The sequence below is a fragment of the Magnolia sinica genome, chromosome 12, assembly GCF_029962835.1.
Source record: "Magnolia sinica isolate HGM2019 chromosome 12, MsV1, whole genome shotgun sequence".
In the NCBI taxonomy this organism is placed as follows: Eukaryota; Viridiplantae; Streptophyta; class Magnoliopsida; order Magnoliales; family Magnoliaceae; genus Magnolia; species Magnolia sinica.
In genome coordinates, this window is record NC_080584.1 from 72,524,056 (window position 1) to 72,550,627 (window position 26,572).

Sequence of the window (26,572 nt, forward strand, 5' to 3'; positions counted from 1 at the left end):
ACTTTTGATCATTTGAGTTGCAGGAGTCATGCCCAACATAAAAAGGGCTTTAAAAGGTTAGGACAATAATGTACTTGGGACAAATTTGACATTTACTATTTCTTGGTGAAAATCATGCAATCTTAAGTAGGAAAGGAGGTTATCTATAAATAGTAAGCTTATTATTTAAAATAAGTCGTATTTTTGGGGTATTTAAGTTGGAGTCTAAGTCTAAAGCTCCATCCTAAATTTGAGCTCATTATTTAAAGGGTTATAATTTATTTTTATTTTTTTTATCATCAATCAAATTATTTAGAATTCATTAGGAATTATTCCTGCTTTTATCCCTTGTGGATTCGAGGAAGCTCTACGAGGAGTCCAAAGAGCTCCATGAATTCGAAGTAGTTATTCCCTAAGGCGGTGATCGACCTCATCACATCCCTCCTGCACTAGGCCTTCATGAAATAGCAGTGAATGCAACATGAAATAGTAGTGAATGCAACAGCTACCAAATTCAACTCATGCATATGTCGAGGGAAGTCGTTTGCATCCTATCCTTGAGGACAATCTGTCGGGAGGGCTCTTTGTGGCCACTGTATGTATGGGTTTTCTCTACACAGTTCATCTATTTTTTTCATATCATTTTAGAATATACACACAACAATAATGTGAATCCAAGGCTCAAGCGGACCACATAGTGGGGATTGAATGCCCACCATTAAAAACTTATATTTGTGTTTTCCTTTCATCCACAATTATATGACCTTATGAATAAGTTAGATGGAAAATAAGCATCACAGTGGCTCTTAGAAAGGTTTCAACGGTGAGTTTCATTATCATTGCTATTTCTTATAGTGCAGTGTACTTGAGCGTTAGACCTATCTAATTTTTAGATTCATATCCTCAAATAATCTGAAAAGATGAATGGACGGCATGGATAAAACCAATACATCATGGTGGGCCCCACAGAGCCTCTACTTGGTTGCGATTAAGCATTTATTGTATATAGCACATCAAGACTAGGGGTGTACATCGAGTCGAACCAAGTCGAACTGGCCTCGGCCACTAGCTGACCTCAGCTCGAACTCGGCTCGGCTTGGTCCTCAAGCCTGACTGGCCAGCTCGGCTCGCTTCGGTCAGCAGCTCGGGCCAGTTCGAGCTGAGTTGGCCATTACAGCATTTTCACAAACACTTAAACTGCATCTTCAAAATCTCACTGTATTTGAGACAACAGCAATGGTTTTACAAGTATTTTATCAAACACCTTCTAAGCAACATAAAAATCAAGGAAAAAAGAGTGTTAGTTTCATATACATACCTTCCTTGCCACCAACCACACTTCTTTGAGTCATTTCATCAAACACTTGGTGAGCAACATCAATATCAAAGTAACTGAGTTACTGAATTGGTTCGATCCGAGTTCGATTAATTCGAGCTGGGTTCGATCCGAGTCAAGTGGAGCTGGGGCCAGCTCGAACTCATTTTTGAGCTCAAAAAATCAGCTCGAACTTAGCTTCGAACTGAGTCGAATCGATCTTTTTCGAGTCGAGCCGAGCGAGCTAACCAAGCTGGCTTGATTCGTGTACACCTCTAATCATGACACAATCTAATTCTATTCCATAGGGTCCAAATATAGGAAGCAGATTGGCCGGTGTGCCACAAACCACTGGCCTGGCTGGTTTGTTGACATCACTAAGTTACATGGGTCTCATTAGGAGGTATGTGTTATATCCAAACAGTCTATCCATTTGGCGAGCTCGTCATAAAGCTATATCCCAAAAAAAAAAAAAAAAATAGAGCCAAATATCAAGTGGACCACACTGAAAAAACAGTGGAAGATTAAACATCTACAATTGAAACCCTTTTGGGTGTAATAGAAGTTTTGGATGAATATGATATTTGTTTTTCCTCTTCATCTAAGTCAGTGTGACCTTACATACAGATGGGATGGAAAATACACATTATATTAAGCCCTACGAATACTTTTTCACTTGAGCTTTGGATATGACTCTTTTTTGTTTTATCATGCTCTTTCTCTAAAATGATCCCTCCAAATGAATAAGGGTGTGATATAATAAATACATCATTGTGGGCCCACGTGACTTTATATCCGTTGAACCGTTGGTATAACCCGGTGCATCAGCGCTGGTCTTCAGCCGACGCGTACTCACTGCCAGGTCCGTGGTGTGTGCTACACCGGCCCGCTTCCCCAGATACATGGCTACTGTTTATGCTGTTGACAAAAGCTCTTCAGACGTCTTCTCGTGAGGTGACCACTCCAGTGACAAATCTCACCTTGGCATTTCTTGGGAGGTTTTTAGATTTTCATATTTCTACATTGTATAATATCAGAAAATCTGACCGAATATAAAGTATTAATACATATTTACTATAAATTAATAAATAATTTAAAATTTAGGTAAAAATGAATTAATTTAGCCAATTAAACCTTTGCAGTGTAACACAATAGTGTTGGTTGAATGCCCACATTAAAAACTTCCTAAGGCGCTTCGTAATATCCACCATGAAGTTTACTTAGCATTCAACCTATTAATAAGGACACAGAGACCTGGATGGAGGAAGAAAACAAATATCAGCTTGACCCAAAACTTGTGTAGCCCGCAAAAAGTTTTTAATAGTGTGCATTTGCAGTTTAGTCTACCTAAGATTTGGATCTGCCTCAATTTTGGGCTCATGCCCAAAAATGATATGAAAAATTAAATGGAGGGCATGAATTAAACATGTATATCAAAGTAGGGCCTAAAGTGCACCCACCTATAATGAGTGGGGTTACATAAGTTTAGTATCAAGATTATACTTGTGCCTACAGTTTATCTGAGGGGTAATAACTCCATGAACTGTTTGGATATCCCATAAACATAATGGGAATGGAGCTGAACAACTACCGTTGAAACCTTTTTAGGGCCCACCTTAATGTTTATTTTCCATCTAAGTCATTCATATGGTCACATAAACATGAATGAAGGGAAAACACAAATATCAGCTTGATGCCGGGCTTCTTTAGCTCTGAGGAATTTTCAATAGTAGATGTCAAATTCCCACTATTTCCTGTGATGTAGTCTACTTACGGCATATTTGTTAACGCTGAATTTTTGTACTTAACACAGAATTTGAAAAATGTTCTATGTTTAGTGGTGTTTGTTAACGCGTAAGAAGGAAAATGCTCCACCATCGTCGAAAATCGGCAACAAAACACAAACCAATAGGCTCTTCCGAGGTCTTTCCTTCCTTCCTCGCTTGATTAAGGGTCAGGTTCTTCTGGATAAAACAGGTTTAAGCTACATTAGGGAGTATTCTAGAAACCGCCTAGTATAGCATATGATAGGCAGTCCAGGCTTTGGCCCTGGTTTTCCTCTACCCGAATAGGCTTCCATGTAAAAATTTCTCTGCAATGAAAATCATCTGAGTTTTTTGAAAAAAAAAAAAGAAAGAAAGCGCTCCACCGTTTAATACCAAAAATTTTCCATGATAGGAGTCTAGCTTAATGGGGAATCAAGAATGCACTCTGTGACTATTATTTATTTAATCCAAAATTGTCTTTTACAACAAAGATTTTCTCTCTTACCTTATACACATCCCAACTTTTAACATGGGGCACTTCTCCGAACCCACCATGATTTATGTGTTATATCCACACCGTCTTTCAACTTTTCTATATCATTCTAAAACATGATAAAAAAAAAGATGCACATCCAAAGCTCAAGTCAATCACACCACATATAGTAGTGGGACAGTAATGACTACCGTTAAAACCTTCCCGATGTCCACCGTGAAGCTTAGTTGCCATCAAATCTCTTTATAAGGTCACACAGACCTAGATGAAGGAAAAATACAAAAATCAGCTTGAGCAGAGCCTTTTGTGGCCCCAAAAAGTTTTCAATGATAGGCACTCAATTCCTACAATTTCTTGTAGTGTGGCCCAATTAAGCCTTAGATTTGCCTTTTTTTTGTCTTAATTTCTAAAATAATATGAATAAATGAGTGGACAGTATGGATAAAACATATATATCATGGTAGGCCCCGCAAAGCTCTTAATTGTCCATATTTAGGTATATCTTAGATGGATAGTAGGCAATCCCCTCCCTAATTTGGGGTGCGAATTATGTACAAATGCCTTTCACAGGAAGTTCCTGTGCTGAAATCTTAGGTGGAGCCCACCATTATGTTTGTGATAAATCTAATCTGTTCAACCATGTTGTTAGATCATTTTAGGACTAAAGCCAAAAAATGAGGACACATGACTTAAGTGGGCCGCACTAAAGGAAAAGGAAAAGGTGGGTAGGAAAATTCATATCATTGAAACCTCCTCGGGGTCGACAGTGATCTTTACATGCCATCAATACCATTCATATTGTCATTCCTAGTGAGATGAACTCAAACCACAAATATTAGTATGATTGAAAACTTCTGTGGCCCCATGAATATTTTAATTATGGGCGTCCAATCCTCACATTTTCAACCCATTTGAGTATTGGATACGGCTCATTTTTAGCACTATGTCCTAAAATGATCTCACAAAATGGATGGACTAGGTGGATTTCACACAAACATTATGGTGGGTCCCGCCTAGATTTCCAGCGGTGGACTTCCTGGGAAAGGCTTTCCCATGAAATCCGGCTCACACCTGGGGACGTGGTTTGCCCAGTGATGGTGCCACTAGCCGAGTGGCTAGTGGTCGGTGCTCTGTGGGCCCACCATGATGTATGTGTTTCATCTACGCCATTCATCCATTTTTCCAGATCATTGATATAAAAAATGAGGCACATATAAATCTCAGGTGGACCACATCAAAGGAAAACAATAGTGATTAAGCGCCCACCATCAAAAATCTCTTAATGACCACTGTGATGTTTATTTGACCTCAAACCTGTTGATTAGGTCATACAGACCTAGATTGAAGGGAAAAACAAATATTAACTTGATCCAAAACTTTTGTGGGCCCAATAAGTTTTTAATGGTGGGCAATCAATCAACATTGTTTCCTATGATGTGATCCACTTGAGATTTGGATATACCTTGTTTTTGGGATCATGCCATAGAATGACTTGTAAACATGGATGGACAGAGCAGATGAAATGAATACATTATGATGGAGCCTACAGAACACTGACCAATAGCCATTGGCTAGTGGCAGGGTAACTAGCCAATCTACCTCCCTAATCTAGGTAAATGTGTTAAATTAATATATTTCAGACATTTTACACATTAGTTAACAAACAAGTTATTCTAGATTCACTATTACTTTTCCAACTTCATATTTAGACTTCAGATTCAGACTTCGGATTTCAGATTTAACAAACAGGCCCTTAGGCTTTGTATTTGACTCATTTTTTGAATCATGCCTTAAAATGATCTAGAAAAATGGATGAACGGTGTGGATCTAAAACATATATCATTCCACACATCAAAACATTCAGCTTTGCTTCTCTCTAGATTCGGATTGGGTACTGCCAACGGGAGTGGATTAAGTGTGGCCCGGCCTCAGCCAAGATGGTATGGCCCTTACCTTGGGGCTTATCTTAATGTATGTATTGTATATCCACTCAGTACATATGTTTTTACAGATCATTTCAGTGCATTACCCTAAAAATGAAGATGATCCAAATCTCAGGTAGACCATACTATAAGAAACAGTGGTGGTTGAACATTTAGCCATTAAAAACTTCCTAGGGCCTACGGTAATGTTTCCATAATGTTTATCTGCCATCCAACATTTTAAAAAGGTCACAAAAACCTGGAAGTAAGGAAAAACCAAACATCAACATAAGCCAAAACTTTTGTGGCCCACAAGAAGATTTTAAAGGTAAATCACTGCAGTTTCCTGAGGTATGGTCTACCTTAGATTTTTATCTGCTTTAGTTTTGCCTCAGTTACACAGGAACCGAGGCAAAAAGTAGACTTTCTGGCCTCAGTTCTAGCCTCAGTTGCATATGAACCAAGGCTAAAAGTCCACTATTTTGCCTCAGTTGCATAGGAACTGAGGCTAAAAGTCTACTTTTTTGCCTCAATTGCATAGGAACCAAAGCTAAAAGTCTACTATTTTGCTTCAGTTTATTGGAACTGAGGCCAAAAGTTTACTTTTTAGCCTCAGTTCCATATGAATTGAGGCCAAAAGTCTACTTTTAGCCTTAGTTGCATAGGAACCGAGGCTAAAACTTTACTTTTTAGCCTCAGTTGCATAGGAACCAAGGCTAAAGTACTTTTTAGAATCTGTTGCATTGGAACCGAGGTTAAAAGTCTACTATTTTGTCTTAGTTGCATAGGAACTGAGGCCAAAAGTCTACTTTTTAGCCTCAGTTGCATATGAACCGAGGCCAAAAGTCTACTTTTTAGCCTTAGTTGCATAGGAATTGAGACTAAAAGTCTACTTTTTTGCCTCAGTTACATAGGAACTGAGGCTAAAAGCCTACTATTTTACCTCAATTGCATAGGCACTGCGGCCAAAAGTCTACTTTTTAGCCTCAGTTACATATGAACTGAGGCCAAAAGTCTACTTTTTAGCCTCAGCTGCATAGGAACCGAGGCCAAAAGTCTACTTTTTAGCCTCAGTTGCATAGAAACCGAGGCCAAAAGTCTACTTTTTAGCCTCAGTTGCATGGGAACTGAGGCCAAAAGTCTACTTTTTAGCCTCAATTGCATAGGAACCGAGGCTAAAAGTCTAAGCTATAAGTCAACTTTTTAGCCTCGACTACATAGGAACCGAGGCTAAAAATCTACCATCTGAACCATAGTTATCAACCACACCATCTTAGTACACACATCATACATGTGTGATATCCAGACCATTCGTCTTTCCAGACCTACCGTGGATTGACCCATTAATGAACCTGATTTAGTTAGGCTGATCCCAACCATAAATTAGAATATTTGGCCATCACCCTCCCCAATGTCTATTATAATTCCCCTTGATGTGGTCCACAGTAGACAATCCATTTTTGTCTCCACCGTCCATTATATGAGCCACCTCATTTAGGCCCAGATCGACAAGTCTAAATGAGATGCATAGTTCAAGTGGACCACATCACGTTGGGTCCCACACTGATCTTGGATGGCTTATTGTCCCAATGGGGTCAGCGGATTCAAATGGTTGGGGGAGCAGATTGCCTGTGAACCCGTGCCTAGAGCTTGTGGGGCCTATAGAGATGTCCGCAATGGACTCACTTCGTCCATCTGAGTGGTAATAATTCTTTAAACGGTTTGGATGGCATATACCCACTTCGTACATCATGGTCAGTCCGGGAAGTTTTCAACGGTGGACATTGTTGTTCCCACTGTTTTGTTAGTGTGGCCCACTTGATTTATAGATATTCCTAATTTTTAGATTCCTGTCTTATTATGGTCTTTCAAAACTGATGGACGGAGTGGATTTGTCACATACACTCTGTGGACCCCACACAGCCCCGAGCACAAATATATCCTGATTGACTACCTGAGAAACAAAATTACAACAGCTATGGCAAATGATATATCCCTCGCCACAGTGCCTCGCGATGCCTTGCCTCCTAAGAGAATCAAAAATGGTGACTCTGCATCGCAGCCTCTCCCGCAAAACCCTAACCTTGGCCCTAAAACCATCAACCCAATCTCCATCTCTGCTTCTTTCCCGCCATCTCTCGGCCACTCCCAACATCACCCCATCCTCCGATGGAGGGATGTTGGGAATTCCCACAAAAACTCCTCACTATATAAAGCTCGAACGCCCTGCCCTTTAAAATTTTATTTTCCATTCGCTGCAGAAAAGAAACAGAAGCACAGCTCTCTTCTACAGTCTTTAATCTCTACCTGAAGCTAGGGTTTTAAAATTGTTCAAAGAAGATCAACATGTTCTAGAAACCCTTTCTTCTGTCTTCGAACAAAGTGAGGGTTTTGATCCAGGCCTTGATCATCTAACGAAGCTCAAGGCCATCAGAATGCAGTTCTCTGCCATCCGTTCGATGAAATTCCAGGGTCTCCAGTCATCACATGAAGCTCTAGACTAAATCGATCGGGTTTTCCTGAATCTCTATCCTTGGAATTGATTTATCGTTTTCCTGAATCTCTATCCTTGGAATTGATTTATCATTTTCCTGAATCTCTATCCTTTGAATTGATTTCTCCATGATTTGTTGATGATTTCGAGCAGTAGATGGATACATAGCATTTATGGAGATTACGATCCTCTAAAAATCAAATAATGAAGTTGAAGATCAACAAGGCCTGCGATCTAAGCTCCATTTCTGTCCTTCCACCACATTGCAGGTCGAGATCTATCAAGAAAACCTGATCCAGTCACATTTATATTCTTCTTTTGTGGTGATTTTCTTACTCTGTTCGTGCAGGAGATGAAATGCAATCCCACCAGGAGCAGATACTTCAGTTTTCGGTAAAAGCCAAGGTTCTTCACAATTCTGGTCACATTTGCAACAGTCATTTTCACATGGCATGTGAGGCCCGTATCCTAACCCGTATCATTCCGTAGATTTCCGCAGTCCTCACGGTCGAATTTCGAGGACCCGCAATCTGTTATCAGCGTTTGCACGTGATCCTGAGTTGTGTCCCGTATATCAGAGTTGACTCAATTCGAAACTTGTACCGGTGCGACCGCGCCATCGCCGCGGTTTCGATGCCGCGTCTCGCGCGCCGAGGCGATACCCGAGCCAGGAGATGTGGGCCCGCGTTCAGTTCGAGAAAAAACGTTGCGCGTTGCAATCCCTAGAAAACACCACATCAATCCCATCAATCATATCAATCAAGTACACATCACTCCCATCACTCACACCCATCCCCAAATACAATCATCGTACCCAAAGTCAACTTTCTCTTACAACAAAGTACACCCATCCATCCCTTTCTCCCATCACTTCTCTCCCATCATCTCTCTCTCTCATTCTCTCTCTCCATTTTTCAAGCAACCCCATGAGAGGTGGACGTCCAAGCTTCCCATGAGAGAGCTAGTGTGGCCCACCTTCCTACCTCCCATCTCCAACATCCAAAGTCCATCTCGACCGTTGAATCGCACCCCTTGGAGCTCTAGATTGCATTGGCGGAAGAAGAAAGAGGAGATCAAAGGTGGGTGTTTTCTAGGATTTGAATTGTTTCTTTTGTTTAGATTTGATGATTTGAGGGTCCACTTGTAGTGGGAGCCATTTGATGTACGGTTTGTATCGTCTAGAGGGGCCCATAGTGGCGGGGTCCCTCCTCCATCCGTCCTCTCTTTCTCTCTCTTTCCCCTCTTTCTTCACCCTGTTTTGATGGCCCACCCTGATGATATATTGCATCCACACCATCCAGCAGTTTGGTGTGTGTGAGACCCACCTGATGGATGTGTTGGATGGTGCCATGTGGGCCCTACCTTAATGGTGTTGGGAAAATACAAATGTCAAATTAATCTAAATCAGGTGGGCCATGTCTATGTAGGACCCACCAGCCATGGCCCCTACACGTGGGACCCACATGCATATCCATACTGTCCATCGTCCAGGGATGCTGGACGTGCCTATACAGTGAAGTGTGAACTGGCAGTGGGGTGTACTAAACAGCTAACAAAAAAATAATATATATATATATATATATTATAGGTTATATGGTGGTGGGCCTTACGTGGGACCCACCTGTACCATCAGCAGCAGCTAACGCTGCATCTTACACAGCTCAATAGCTGTTGTATTAACGTCGGCTGCAGTGGGCCCACCTACTGTGGGACCCACCATGATGTATGTAGATACCCACACCATCCGTCCATTCTACTGGACTGCTGGGCGACACATGTGGACCCACCTTGGGAAGCAAATTGGTTGGGGTGTCTCACACTAGCCATATAGCTGATGTACTGATGGCAGCAAGTTTTGTGGGTCCCACTTGTTTCATCCACGCCGTCCATCTATGGGACCCACCATGTTGCATGTGTTGTATCCATACCATCCAACCATTTTTGAGAAATAGTGGGAGACAGTGACATCCACCGTTAAAACTTCTGATGGCCACAGCAGTTTCCCACCAAGCTGATATATTGTGTTTTCACATCATCTATCTCTATGTTAACTTATGTATAGGTTGGATCTCAGATACATCACGGCGGGCCACACCGTGATGTGTCCAGCCATTGATCAGGTGGACCACATCGCAAAAAAGTGGGGAATGAATGCCTACCATTGAAACCCCTTTTGGGAGTATAGAAGTTTTGGATAAGTATGAAATTTGTTTTCCTCTTTATCCAGGTCTTTATGACCTTGTGAACAGATTGGATGGAAAATAAATGTTATGGTGGGGTCCACCTTGATGTATGTGTTGTACATCCATGTTGTTCATCTAGTGTGCCCATTTGGGAGGTGCAGGCCCACCTGCTGGTTGTGCAGGGCCCACCTGCTGTGTGGCTCAGCGTGATTTATGTGAGGCCCAGATGGAGAGGCCCATTGTGATGTATTTGAGGCCCACAGGATAGGGCCCATTATGATGGAATTGTAGCCTAGTTGGAGAGGCCCATTGTGATGGATATTGGGAGTGAGGCCCAATGTGATGTATACAAGGCCCACATGATGGGGCCCACCTGCTTGAATCTGAGGCCCATGAGCAAAGCTCATTATGATGTATCCGTGGCCCATGGGCAAGGCCCATTGTGATATGTATTAGGCCCATTAGTGCGGCCCATTGATGCAGCCTAATTGATGTATATGAAGCCCATTGGTGCGGCCCATGGATGTGGCCCACTTGATATATGAGGCCCAGTATTGAGGCCCATGGGCATGGCCCATTGTGAAACATTTGTGGCCCATGAGTGAGGCCCAATGTAATGAATGTAAGGCCCTTGAGTGAGGCCCAGGGCGATATATATTAGGCCCTTGTGTGAGACCATGGGCCCACTGTACGTTTGGCCCTATGTGGGCCACTCCTTAGGAGCAATGTTGGTTGAATGTCCACATTGATGGGCAATGATGGTTGGATGTCCACATTGTGACCTTCCCTTAGGCCTTGTTAGGCCCATTCTTATAATCCTCTTGTGGGTTAACCCAGATATGTGGGCTTCATTCGCCATAGATGGATGGTTTCGCGCTATCGGAATTGATATAACCACGGCCGAGGGTCGATCTTTATATTATGGGTGATCGGCTGTTCATCTATGGATCCCGCCTTGTTTATATGCTGATTATCGGTAACGATTGTCGATGTTAACCACTGGTGCCGATTGTTGAGGCCGATTCCGATTATCGAGGCTGATTCCGATTATGAAGGCCGATTCCGAGTATCGGTTCAAATTGTTGAAGTCAATTTCGACTCCGATTGTCGAGGCCAATTGTTGGGGCCGATTCCGATTCCGAGTGTCGAAGCCGATTGTTGAGGCCGATTCTGATTCTAATTGTTGATTCCGATTCTGATTGTCGAGGGCAATTGTTGAGGCCGATTCTGATTCCGATTGTCAAGGCCAATTCCGATTGTCCATACTGATTCTGATTATCAAGGCTGATTCTGATTGTTAAGGCCAATTATATAAGATAAATATTGAGGCCGATTCTGGTTATCGAGGCTGATTCTGATTGTCGAGGCCAATTGTTGAGGTTGATTCTGATCATCGAGGGCAATTATCGAGGCCGATTCTAATTATCGAGGCTGATTTCGATTATTGAGGACGATTGTATAGACCGATTATCTAGGCCGATTTCGATTGTCGAGGCCTAATGTGATGTATATATGGTCTATATTCGAGGCCCATTGTGATGTGTATTCGGCCCATGTTTAAGGCTCAATGTAATGTATATGAGGCCCATTTGATATATTTGAGGCCCAGGCGATGGAGCTCATTGTGATGTATATTAAGCCCATGTGAGAGGCCCATCGTGATGTGTATTAAGCTCTTGAGTAAGGCCCATGATGTTGTATATTTGGCCCTTGTGTGAGGCCATGGGTCCACTATATGTTAGGCTCTATGTGGATCATTCCTTGGGGACAATATTGGTTAAATGTCCACATTATCAAGGCCGATTGTTAATGCCGGTTATTGATAACGATTATGAGTATATGACAACATAGCATCATGATACATGCTCATACGCATCATCTGCATGTTTGTTATGAGATATGATTGACCATTGCATATGTCATAATACCGGTGGTTTATGGGACCCCCTAATAGGCAGAGTTATCCCACATGAGCACACGGTACGTGCAGGATTGATGCATGACTAGATGGTATGACTCATACACCTTACATTGTGTGTTGTAATTACTGTATGCCCTAGCGACATCAAGGTTGTAGTCTCCACAGGCATATCGTGGATAGCCAGATGAGACACCGAAAATCTGTTACTAGCATCGAGCTTCCATAGATAGCCTTGGGTGAAAATTTCTAAACCCTCTTGGCATCAGAGGATGCCCCAACGTCAAGATCGAGTGGATATATATGAGCACATGAGGGCCGTATACCAATAGGCTGCGTCTCCCACTGTGTCGTAGTCGGTTGGGAGGGGGTGTAGCCTTACCTGCCTGAGGGAGTAGGCATAGCTAGGCTGAGTTTGACCAGCTTGTGAATGGGTCCGCTATCGACTTGTCGGGTAGAGATTGGCTGACTACTGGCTAGGCAGATAGTGAGGTCTTCCACTTATCCAGTTGTGCGCTTAATGGGGCGGCAAGCTGGTGTAGAGTGTACTAGACCTTGATGATGACCCCAAAGATGAACATTACTGATGTGGACTTATTGAGCAGGCATTGCATACTCATTCATTCATTCACTATCCACTCGGGCTAGTGGTGCGCAACTATTTGTTACGTGTGCCTTTGCAATAGCCAGGATTTCGGTTGGGGCGCGCGACTAACCTGAGACTAGGAGTTTACCACATTGAGTCTAACTATCCAAATTTAGGTATGGGACTGATTTTGATAGAAGTCCCTTGTGGTAGACCCCGTAGCCTGTGATACTACGTACTATCATCCCGACTTCACACTCCAGCATGGTCATTCCATTCGTACTGCATATTGCATTACATCTGCGGCATTTGGCATTTTGGGTTGTGTTTCTGCATTTATATGGTCTAGGTATGACTGACGGTATTCGTGAACTCATCAGGAATTGTATATTGCATTGCATCCTCGGCATCTGATATTTGGCTCTTTATGACTCCTCATTTGCATAGCTGATCTATATTGCGTACTCTGATATTGTTTGACTCATGGACTTGTCAGTATTTTCGCTTACTCTGATAACGTATAATTCATGATCTTACCAGTATTCTCAATATCGTATGATTATGGCATTGTATTGAATACTTGGCATTTACCTTGTGCACACACTTACACCATCCTCTAAGCTTTCTATAAGCTTATGCATGATAGATACGTACAGGTGATGTTAGGTTGCAGAAGCGTGGAGCTTGAAGCATGTAGCTGACTTCTGGAGCTTTGATTTTGACATAAGTATTTTCCTTTGAGTATTGTATTCAAATATTTATATTGGTGGATATGTGATGATGATGTTGCCTTTGTGATTTAGGTAAACTTGTGGTTATGCTTATTATGAATAAATGTGCATTGGAAAATCCTCCTTTCAGGATCCCAGGATCGAAATCTGGCGTATGAACGCTAGGAGCTAAAAATGGGATAATACGAAGGCTGTCGGCACCGGATTCGGCAATCGAGAATTTTGTGAGCCCAGTTTCTGAGTTTGGGGCATGACCGGGCATGTCAATGTCTCAGCTCTCACAGAATTTTCAAGAGAAAATTGTGACAAATGAACATGTAGGGAACTTAGATATTGCCTTAATTTTTCAGATATTTTACATGAATTTATGATATATTTTATTTTCATTTCTTGCTAATATGACATTATGATGAAATTTTTAAAAAATTAAATAAAAATCGAATTTTCTAAGGTTTTTCCTTTTTTGGTAGAAATTGTGGTGAATTATTGCAAGAAACTCAATTTTAAGCTCATGATTATAAGCTAAAAATAATAATTTAGTTAGTTCCATTTTCATGTTTTATGGTAGGCATGATTGCAAGTTGTGTAAGAAACTCTTCTTCTTCTTTTTTAATCCTTTGTTTTTTACCTTTTTTTTTGGAGGAACGAAATGGTTCTACATGAATACAATGGTACACCTGTTTTGATTTCTTACACACACTCACACACACACACACACACACACACAATAGATTTCCTAAGGAAGCTGCAGTAATCTTTTACATGAATTAGGGTGGTGATTTTGCATCAAGTCATCTCTATTTTTATTTTCCTGTTATTTGAGATTGTGATGATGAACTTGAAAAAGAAAATTGAACTTGCTTTGGTTTTTCCCATATTGAATCAGATCATGGCAAATAAACACAAGAAACTCGATTTTGCCATCAGTTTCTAAGTTTCAGAGGAATAAGTAGCAATCATACATGTCTTTGGTATGCTTTTGATTTCCTCTTAATTGAGTTGTGAGGATACAGTTGAAAGGAGTGAATACTTTAATTGATGCTAAATTTTTTCTTCTCATCTTTGAAAGCGATCGAGAATATTTTAGGAAGCCCTATTTTGCCTGAAATTCCATGGTTTGGAGGAATTAGGTGTGACTTTTAGATGAATTCATCTTTAAGTCACTTTCTTTTCCTATACTATGAGAAATTTATGATAAATTTTCTAGCATAGAAAAATAATAATATTTCATTTTCTATCAAAATTCACAAAAAACCAATTCAAATTTTGTTCAAGACAAGTTGCACTCAGGTATTTCGCTTTTGAAGTTTGGTATTATGGAGAGTTTCCACTATGCATGAACCATTATAATTAATTTTTGTAAATAAATTGTGCAGGATGAGAAAGATGTCTGGTATAAAAAATAAATGAAAAGAAATGTCATCCTACATTAATTAGAACCAATTTTTTCATGTGTACGGGTGCATGTTTGGGTCTTGCAAGACTCTGGAATTCATAGCAGTCCACTGGCTTTTAAATTTATCAAGATTTTTTGCCAAATTTAAGAAAATATTAGATGTATATATCTGGATTGATGAGTATAATCTTTGCTACCATCTCCGTTGCTGCTGCCAAAATTTCCAGATCCTTCTTGAGTTGCTATTTCTTCACATCTTTAGCAACACTTCTTTTTCTTCTTGACTAATCATGTGCACATTGTAAATTTAGAGATTTGGTTCTCAAGACAACTCGTTGAAGAGGATTTCTTGCTTGGCGCCTGTTACTTACACGCAAGAAGACACTCAAATGCCAATGTCGAGATCATCCAACAATGTTATCCACAGATGGAGTTCAACTTCTGCTCCAGATAAAAGATGTAAGCTTGTAAGATCTTTGGATGATCCATAACCCACTGGCGTTTTTATGCAAGAAGACTAAAATAACACTAATTGGAATTTTAGAATTTTAACCGAGAAAATTTTATTCTTTTTAAAATAATGCATGGGTTAAGCAGGCCACATTGTGTGTAGCATGTGCTTTTGCATATGTTTGCTCCTGGGAGAGGCTAAGCTTTGATTCGTCTGAACAGGCCATGTCAGTGAGGAACTCGAACACAGAATCAGACTGATGGAAACTTCATTAAACAGGTTGGGAATGGTCCTAAAATCTGTTCAGAGCGACGTCATGCAAGTTAACAAAGCAGTTAAAGAAGTATCACTGGAAAGTTAAGTATCTCTATTATATCAGAACAGGAACTAGAAAAGTTGTTCTCAGACCATGAGCTTCACTTCTTACTAATCTTGTGGTTGTAATGACTAAACTATTTACTGTAATTACTCAACCAGCATGTGCCTTGTGCGACATGGTTTATTAAGGCCCTGTTTGGTAGACGCTTAAAAATTATTTCATCTTATTTTAGCTAACAATAATTATGTATTAAAGATACTAGTCTTTGGAGGCGGATCGCGTCCTACCCCTGCTCATCCCGAGCTCAGAACGGGCAGGAGCTCCAAGGGTCCACCATGGTGTATGGGTTATATACTTTTAGAATATGAAATGGATGGATGGGGTGCATTTAGAATTTGAAACCCTATTTTCTCTGTTTCGATTTTACAATGTTGAACTTCTTATAAGATCCTGGTTGTTCATCAGGTGGGCCCCACTGTGGCTTTGCCATGGCCCATAAGTCATCAGGATGGCTAAAAATGAAAAAATATCCAACAGTCCTGTTTCTACAATCAAGTGTCCATGAATCAAAGGTTAGCATTGTTCAGCAAACATGTTTAAAAGTTTTGTAGCTCTTTGATAGTAATTCATTTCAAATTAAACTGTCCAAATTATGGTTCAAGGCATTTCTCAAAGGGCCAGATCACTGGTCATTGAATGGGCTTCTTGTGTTCCAAATTTGAAGGGATGTAATTTGATTTTCCTTTGGCTGATGTTGGGCTGCCGCTTGGTGTCACTTTTATATTGCTTTTGCTTTCGGTTTGTTTGCATTTTCATTTTTAATTAATGAAATTTTGTAATCTTTCAAAAAAAAAAAAGACGCATTTTTTTTTCTTTTGAAAGAGGTATCAAGAAAAAGGTGCATTTGTTTTATAAATGACAAAAATATTTAAAAACAAAGGAAGACGCAACCCTGGGACAGGCAAGACATTTCCAATGACGACCGACCCTCTTGTCATTCTGTTCTTAGATATCAAGAGTTGGTAACCCCATTTGCTCTCTCCACACATGAAAAGAAGACATGCTTTGAATCAGAAAGAAGATGGATCTTCATATATTCCAAAAGGGATAACATGATTCAAAGAATGTTGTAGTCGTTGACATTTCATACAGATGTACTTTACGAGAACTTCTATGAAAGCATTTCATTTGCTTCTCTTCCATTGAAGTTTCATTTTCCCCTAATGTATCCAAATTTTTGGACTAATTCTTCTGATGATGATTGATTCAACCTTTGATTTTTATTTTTATTTTTTTAAAAGATACCTTGATTGATTTCATCTCTTCAACTAGTTTAGTAATGAGCATGGGTACTGTGCCAAGGATTTGAAATAGGGGAAAGAAGTACCGGTCAGGTAATATTTCTAAAGAAGTTGTGACCAAGCGGTAAGGCAATGGGTTTTGGTTCCATTACTCAGGTTCGAATCCTTCCGTGTGGACCGATTCTATCAGAACAAAGATTGTTCTCTTTTCTTGAACAATCCTCTGTTTAAGAGTGTAATGTTGGAGACAATGTATTGTATTGTCAATTATTTCAGTGCAAATTGGAAAATTCTTTAGCTAAATTATCATAGAAACTAAAATTGATTTGATTTAACTCAGCCTTTTATGGGTTTTGTTCTATTATACTAAACAGGGTTGTGCTGGGAATCCTACTCATGCATTCATGGGGCTTGTCAGCAAGGATCTTGAACTATGGATATATTAGGTATGAAAACTGCACTTTCTAAAAACTGATTCTTTTCTGGTTTTCTGGCAAAATATTGCAAAAATGTAAATACCGGATAATTATCTTGTATGCACCTCGTGTCATAGTTCTGTGCAGCTACTCATGGTACACATGGTAAACGTGTTAGATGATCAGGAATGTTGATTGGGGGCGCTACAGTCTGGATGGGGCCATAGGCAAAAAATCAGTGATCAGGAATGTTGATTGGGTGGGCTAGAAAACCAGCTGAACAATTATTTGTAAATAGTCCTGTGGTGTTTCTGCATCTTTTTTCAGCATGCATAAATTGGTTCAGATCATTTGGTACAAACAATAAGGTTCTAATCCTCACTGTAGATCCTCAATTTACTTGCATTCCTAGATGCTTCTTTCAGATGACTGCTTTCACGCTATACTTATTTGTATGCATGTTGCATTAAATATTCATGAAAGTGGGCATGGATGGAAATGCGTGATGTATAGTTGTGAGCAAAATGCACATGTTGCAGGAACTAGTGCATATATTGGTACAGATTCACTGTTGGCAAATCCTTGCATATGCACAATCACACCTACACATAGACGTGTGTTGACCTACCTTTGCATATGTGAAAATTGTTTGTTTACATGTATGTAATGCACATTGACAACTATCCTGTAAGTACCATAATTCCAACAATGCGAGCTTTAATTTCTCTAGCTACTGTGTGGAATTCTGCTCAATACATATGATGTCCTGATCTCATTTGTTTGATTGTTTTTCAGTCCCGCTTCAATATCTTGAAAATACACTCGAGGAAGATGAACTTGATGCGTGGGATTGATAAGAAGATCACAGAGAAGATGAATGGTGCATCTGGTGCAGAACTCAAGGTACCTGTCATCCTTGATCCCTACTCTGATTAATTGTCTGTTTGCTGAGTTCGGAGTTCCCAAATCACCAATTCACACAGGGAACGATGTAGTAAACAGTTCCACTGAAATTCTTATTCCATGCATATTCTGTTTTTAGGCCGTTTGCACGGAGGGGTGTGTCACCCATATGCTAGCAATAGTCCACTATATCAGAAGATCCAAAACCTTCAACTGGAGTATGGCAAACATATTTTCCAGTTCAGGATTGAAAATTGGGCAATGTGTTTCCTGAACAGAGGATCCACCGCGTGTGAAGCTTAGGTACATAGCTTACTATGAGCGGTCCTAATAACAGGGTAGCATAGTAAGCATATCATCCAATGTTTGTACGTGATCGTTCCTCATTAATTAGAGAGAATTTTCTTATGATTAAAAGCAGGAATCGGGTCATGGGTTTGGGCTATTGCGTCACCATCATCAACATATGGCTGATTTAATGGCCATGTAGCCACATTTCCAACATGGGAAATTTATTGGAAAGTTAAAAAGTGAAAAATCCAATATTCCTGTTTTAACAAAAAAGATGCCCACTAATTCATATGTTAGGACTGTTCAAACAATATGATGTTTGGAATGTGTCTTGGAAGTGTAGCAGTGTTGCCTATTTTCATCCGTTGTTTTCGTATGGGCCCACCATCCTATATGCAAGCATTTCATAACATATCTGCTATCACATTCTAGCAGCCGGTTTGAATGGTTACTTGGCAACTGTAACCAACCTGAAAAATCCTGTGAACAAATGGTTTTACGGTGCTGCTCCTATTACAGTGGGATATCCATTCCTTTTTAAAATTAGAATCTAAACTGTCATTAGTTATGATTGCTGCAGCCAAATTTTATTCATTGTTTCCTGCTCTGAACTTGGCAGCACAATAAACTTCATGTGATATTGAAATCAGTTTCTTCTTGCACTAGAAAAAGACTTGAGCAGGGTCATCTTGGTTTTTCATGTTGTCATCAGCATATGGCTGATTGAATTAAAGCATCCTAGATGTGGTTCATAATTCAGAAAACTTGGAATACAAATACAGTCATGGTTGAATTTTCAAGCTTGTGGAAATGGACAGACGAGACTGGGAGGAATAGTATAATGCCAACTTAGAAATTGTGATGATTTTTTTTATATGCTGTAGGCACAAATTGAATTGCTCTTGTTCAATTAGTCAAGAAAACCTCATAAGTTGAAGCTTCGCAAGGATTTGATTGTTCAGGTAGTTTTTCTATTTTTATTCTGATTTTAAGAAGTTCTGAGCATGATCATTACTGCCATTTTTATTTACACTTTAGGTATATCGACATGATGACAATAACATGGAAAACATGGGAATTCATGGATTGTTGGCTCCATTGAAGGCTTTTGGGTAAGTAGTTTCAGACCTTTTTTGTGCTGTTTTCTTGCTCATGTTTGAAAAATTGAAATAAATCATCGGGTTTCCTTATTCAGATACATTGTAGAAGCCCTGGAGATGCTATTGATGTCCATGGCAAAAGATGGTACTAAGGCTCTTGGGCTCAATGGGAAATGATGCTCCTTTGGCTATGATGTCCAACAGAGAGAAACTTACGTTTGAGTATTTCAAGCAGATGTTTGCTCAGGTTACAAACCCACCGATTGATCCAATCTAAGAGAAAATGGTCACATGGAAGGGGACCTTACTGAAACAGTTCATGTAGAAGGCTATATGACAGTTTGTTTGTTTTGAAAACTTTAAATAGACCATTAATTGTTTTGTTGGTAATGTGCTGATTGTTGTTTTGATGGATGTTAAATGGGTGAAACATGCACAAGTTCAATCATTGGTTGATTGTAATATTGTTAGCTTTTGTTGATAGAAACTAGATCTAGCCTCGGTTACTGATAAAAGAGGATAAAAATTGAATTTAGCCTCAGTTGATGTCAACAAAGGCTAAATCTATCTTTAGTCTCAGTTTTGCTTCAGTTACCTAAAATGAGACTACAACTCTCGTGGTTAAAGGCTTTAGCCTCAGTTGTTGAGAACCGATGTTTAAAATAAATTTAGCTTCAATTGGAGGCAACTGAGGCTAAAATTTGAATTTAGTCTCGGTTGGAAACAATGGAGGCTAATATTTTGATTTAGCCTCATTTCAAGGAAACTGAAGCTAAAAAGATTCTTTTAGCTTCACTTGAGGAACTAAGGCTATAAAAGTCATTTTAGCCTCGGTTACTAAAACTGAGGCTAAAGCCTTTAGCCACGAGGGTTTCAACCTTAGTTTGGATAACTGAGGCAAAACTGAGGCTAAAGGTTTTAGCCTCAGTTTTTAACCTTTTTAGCCACGGTTTTGAACCGAGGCTAAAGCCCCCTTTTCTTGTAGTGACAATATATATATCAAGGTGGGGCCCACAGTAAGAGACACACCATCTTGGGTGAGGCGGGGCAACACCTAATCCGCTCCCACTGGTAACTCAATTTTAGGTATCCATTTTGGACACGGTTTGGGTGGTGATCCTGCTGCTGTCAAAGCAACGTGGCCCCACCATGATATACATGTTTTATCCATGGCGTCCATCTATTTCAGCAGCTCCAGTTAAGACATGAGCCCAAAAATGTGGCAGATCTGGACCACTCCAGCTGGAAACAATAATGATTTAATTTTCCCGCCATTAAAAACTTCAATGACTTAATTTTCCTGCCATTAAAAACTTCCTAGGGCCCATTGTAATGTTTATTTGCCATCCAACATATCGATTAGGTCCAATAACCCTAAATAAAAGGGAAAACATGAATATCAGCTTGATTCAAAACTTACGTGGCTGCCCAAAAGATTTCAACTTTAAACAATTCAATGCCCATTGTTTCTTGTCGTGTGGTCCACTTGGGTTTTTAATCTTCATCATTTTGAGCTCATGTAGGCATGGATAAGATACATCATGATGGAGATCAAAGAGCTTTGATACCGGCTAGCTAGACTGGGACCCTGCCATACTGACCTATCACTTGGTGTAAGAGCTCCGTGATGTATGTGTTTTATCACCACCATCCATTCATTTTGCCAACTCATTTTAGGTTATGATTCTAAAATTGAATGATATCCAAAGCTCAAGTGGGCCACACCACAAAAAGCAGTGGGGATTGAATGCCTACTATTGAAAACTTCCTGGGGCACATAAGTTCCCTTCATTCATGTCTTTATTACCTTATGAACACGTCGGATGGCAAATAAACAGCATGGCAGACCCTAGGAAGGTTTAAACTGTGGACGTCATTTTCCCCACTGATTTCTTCAATGCGGTCCACTTGAACTTTGGCCCCTAAAGTGTTCTTGCAAAATGGACGGTATGGATATAACACATATCATGGTGAGCCCACAAGTCTTCCACGTCAGCACGTGTTTCTATGTTCTATGTTACTTAATCGGGCGGATTGCCTGTTTTGAAAGACTACAAAGGATTGTGGTCCACAGAGTCCACAGAGATGTCTGTCACAAATCTACTCGGTGCATCTGTTTTGAAATACCACGATAAGGCAGGCTTCTAAAAATCAGGAAGATCTAATATTCAGGTCGGCCACACCAACAATACAATGAGAACAGCAACATCAACTTGTAAAATCTTCCTGGAGCTGACCATGATGTTTATATGCCATCCAAACTGTTCATAAAATTATTACCACTAATATAGTGTAGGAAAAAATATCATCCTGATACCGAACTTCTGTCACCGTTAGGCGTTCAATCCCCACTTATATAAGTTTTGGATGTGGCTGACTTTTAAAATCCTGCCCTACTGTGGTCTTTCAATACAGATGGATGGAGTGAATTTGTCAAGTACATCTCTGTGGAACCCACACAGCTCTGGGTCACAGGCAACCATGGTTTGGGCAAACATGGTATGGATGGCATTTAAACATCACGGTTAACCCATGAAGGTTTCAACTGTAGGAATTTCCCTACCCACCTTTTCCTTTAGTGTGGCCCACTTGAGTCTTGGATCCTGCTCACTTTGGGACTCAAGTCCTAAAATGATCTCACAAAACCGATGGACAGGGTAGATTTCTCACAAACATCACGGTGAGCCCCACCAATGTTTCCAGCACAGAAACTTCCTGCAAAAGGCTGTATAGGAAATCCACATCCACGCTACTGCCAACCGCTGGATCCACCGTACTAAAGACAAATGGTCATGTCATAGGTTCTGTGGGGCCACTATTATCTATATACTTTATCAACACCGTTAATATACTTTGAAAGATCATTTTAGGGAATGATACTAAAAATGAAATATATCTAAGGCTCAGGTCAATCACACCACATGAAGCAATGGGGATTTAAAGCATTATGTTGAAAATTTCTGAGGGCCACAGAAGTTTTGAATCAAGCTGATAATTATTTATTTTTCCTTCATACAGCTTTACATGACCTTATAAATAGGTTGGATGGAAAATAAACATACAGCTTTACATGACCTTATAAATAGGTTGGATGGAAAATAAACATCATGATGCGCATATGTGACTTTAATATGATTTTTACATATGTCATAGTTAGATGTGAATGAGTGGCACATGATTCAAGGGTACTTATGGATATTGTGTTTGATGCAACCAAAAAAAAATTCTCCTTGCCACATTAATATTTAATATGCTTTTTCATATAACTTGTAATTTTGCTAAAAATGTCATTTATTTTTATGTAAATAAATATTATCTAGTTGATGCTGCTTACACTCACAGGAGAGGATTTATAGCATCATACCGTAATGTTCGGTATTAGTTTGGTGACTTTCATAACGGTGGGTAGCTTACTAGTAAAGATGAAGTTTTTAATCATATACGAGCGAAGTTACGAAATGTAATCGAAAGGGCTTTTGACGTGTTGAATGCGCATTTTACAATTTTGAAATGGATAGCACCATATTCGTTCCAGACATAGAGACATAATTATTGCATGCATGACACTATACAACTATGACAGAAAAGAATTCATCTCTAATCCACTCTTCTAATAATACAATGAGGAAAATATTTTTTCAGAGATGAATATCGAATCAGAGAATGATATGCCCGAAGGGGAATAAGTGTTTGGAGACTTTGAACAAACTATTATATCTAATGTGTGAGAAGAAATTGCCTCCATTCTTGTACATGCAAATCATTGATTTTTTTATCTATTTTTTTATTATGAATAATGATATTTTAATTTTCTATTAAGTACTTTAGTTTATTTGAATTAAATAGAATGATTTTATTTTCATTTAATAAAAAATAATTTCTTCTTAGTGTAAACCATTTCCAAACAAAAATTAGGGACAAATGTGTCAAATTAACTGATTTTAGATATTTCATTCGTTCATTTTTATTTTTATTTTTATTTTTTTGGTTTTTTTTTTTTTTTTTTTGGGGGGGTGGGTGGAGGGGGGGACTGTCAGTACACACCCCCACTGTTAGCCACCCCATTCGATTGGTTAACAAACAGGTTCTTTCAAATTCCGTACTTAGGATTCATATTCAGATTTTAGACTTGGGCTTCAAATTTCAAATTCAGGCTGTAGAATTCAGATTTAACAAAGCGGGCCCACATCTGACATCATGAACAGTGACGTAGACTGATAAGAGGAGGCGGCACTGGAATTCAGTGGCGCGCCTAAATTTTGTAATGGCCAGAGTTACGGTGTGGCCCATTTTTCCGAGTGGGGACAACCTGATGAATTGGTCGGATGACATATTCATGATACGGTGGACCCACATTCCTTACGGAAGTGACCGATTGCCTGATGACATTGCAAATACCGAACTGGGGCTCGATAGTGCTGTGTGGGCCCCACTTTATTATCCACGCTATCCATTCATTTTTGCCAGAACTCATTTTTGGGCATGAGCTTAAAAATGAGACCGATCCAAATCTCAGGTGAACCACACAACAGGAAACAATGGTGATTGAACGCCCACCATTAAAAACTTCTTAAAGCAACAAAAGTTTCTTTTGGTGTGGCCCACCTGAGATATGAATCTGGGTGCATTTTCGGTTGCAGACCCTAAAATTGGGTGGTGCATCTAATCGGAGGGGATGACCCCACATAAATACCATACTAGGCCACACAGTACATCCACCATGGGCCAAACCGAACAGATAAAGAGAGCCAAGGTATGCATGGGATTAGTCCATTAAGTATCATGGACAGAGACCCACCAATATAGTGGATTTTGATAGAATGTGGGCCCCAGCCCCACAGCTTGATTCTTGCCGTTGGACGGTCACAAATGTCAAAGACATAAAGGACTTTGAATTCAAAAGCTCTGCAGAGCCCATCATGATGTGTTTATGTAACATCTAGTCTGTCCATCAGTTCTTTTCTAGATAATGTGAGAATATGTCTACAAACATCACAAGGATACAATATTCGAGTGGGCCACATCAGAGGGAACATCAGGTTCTAAGGGAAATAAGTTTTTCAGATTTGTGTATGCGGCAAACCATAGTGTGCATCTTCCATCCAACCTGTTCATCAAGTGGGCCTCACTAGGATGAATGTGTAAACCAAAATCAGCTATACCCAAAAACTCCAACAGGCCACACCCCCATGAACTTAAATGTTATGTAGTTGATATTCTACGTTGCTACCATGGTGTGGTCCACCTAAGTTCGGATGTAACTATTTTTTACTTTGTACGGTGAACCTGATGCAGATCATGAAACGGACGGGGATTGCATACCAATGCTGCTGCTATTGGACAGTGCTCTGTGGGCCCCACTATGATGAATGTGTTTTATCCATGCTGTCCATCCATTTTTCCAGCTTATTTTAGGGCAAGATCCCAAAAAATGAAGCAGATCCAAATCTCAGGTGGAGCAGACTACAAGAAACAGTGATGCTTGAACGCCTACCATTAAAAACTTTTTGAGGGCCACAAAAGTTTCGGATCAAGCTGAGATTTGTGTTTTTATTCCATCCAGGTCTGTGCGACATAATCACTAGGTTGGGTGGCAAACAAACATTACAGTGGACCTTTGGAAGTGTTTAATGGTGGGCATTCAATCACCATTGTTTTCCAGTGATGTCGTTCACCCGAGATTTGGATCTGCCTCATTTTTGAGTTCCTACCCTAAAATAATAGTAAAAAATGGATGATCGGTGTAGATAAAACACATGCATCATTGTGAAGTCCATGGTTCACAGTGTCAGTATGCAATCCGTGTTCTCAGGTAATGGCAGAGTTCACACGCACATCACAGTGGGCCCCACATAGCTAATGTGTTACAATACAATAGAAATAAGAATAAACATATGTTACTATAACAGAAGCTGGATCCTGCAAGAGTTTTACGGCCCAGCTGCTACTTGACATCAACCCTCCTTCATTGCAGGCTTTCCACCAGTTCGCGCGCACTACTGACTTTCTAGATGCTATTGTTATAATCCATCACAATGGAGAACAAAAGGATTTTTCTGACACCCCCACCTTCATGGGGACTTTAGCCAACATCCCGAGACATTTTAAATGACATGTGGGATGCCCAATCATCAATGAGGATGAAACCATGGTGCAAGAATCACACCAATCGGATCCTAACCCTTCATATGGTTAGAATCATCAAACCAAAGTGCTACTTTGAAATCATAAGCAATACAAAATGTGATCCATCAAATAGATGTTTGAAGATGATGATTGGACTTGTTGTTTCTCTGCTCAATCTTGACTGTCGATTTTTCATGCTATCGATTAGATATTTAAGATCATCTAATTGGCATGATTTCTTCACCATGGCTTGCTCCTAGCTATATGAATGAATGACCAGCTCAAATCGATGATAGGTTATCCTATGTGTCATGTAAAAGCTTCGGGACATTGCTAACGTCTCCATGAAGGTGGGAAGTTGGCAAAATTCAAAATAAATAAATAAAGATTTCTATAGATAGAAAAATCATCATCCATGAAATATTACAGACACTAAAATAACATACACTTTCAATAGCCATCCTCCCGCTGATAAAATATAATCGTGGTGACGTGTGTTTGACTCATGTGTGAAACATGTGTCAGAGATTGAAAGTTTTTGGGAGATGGAGGCAACTCGACATTGAGTAGAAGATCCAAGCAACAATGGTGTTCTAAGAAGCAGCACTTGGCAATGGTTTTCTGTGGTGGTTTTGTAAACTCAGGGAATTACTGCTATCGACATAACAATGTGAATTGGATGAATTGAGAATGTCGTCTTGGTCAATGGGGATTGTATTTATTCACATAAATTGCAATTTCAATTGTATTGAAGTCTGGGTCCTTACTCATACCTCGGTGGTAGACTCTCAGGAGTTTCAACACGACGTCATGGGTTTGAGGACCTGAGTTTATGACTATATCAGTGGTAATTTGATGTACGAGGAAGGATTGGTGCTAGCA

General features: G+C 39.9%; 1 protein-coding gene across 10 annotated transcripts in view; it reads left to right on the top strand.

Moving 5' to 3' along the window:
- The window catches only part of LOC131221672 (putative recombination initiation defects 3), an 88,759-nt gene extending 68,799 nt beyond the window's left edge, over positions 1–19,960 (top strand). For 2 of the 10 annotated variants that reach the window (XM_058216966.1, XM_058216967.1), the window contains 4 exons: positions 16,019–16,125; positions 17,229–17,300; positions 19,503–19,576; positions 19,660–19,960. In XM_058216966.1, coding sequence (XP_058072949.1) covers positions 16,019–16,125; positions 17,229–17,300 — 179 coding nt within the window. In that variant the 3' untranslated portion in view covers positions 19,503–19,576; positions 19,660–19,960. Of the gene's footprint in view, positions 1–15,455; positions 15,757–16,018; positions 16,126–16,215; positions 16,382–17,228; positions 17,301–19,348; positions 19,427–19,502; positions 19,577–19,659 lie in introns of those variants that run through there. The other 8 variants (XR_009159520.1, XR_009159524.1, XR_009159522.1 and 5 more) reach the window with 7 other exon arrangements.
- Positions 19,961–26,572: the final 6,612 nt, after the last annotated feature.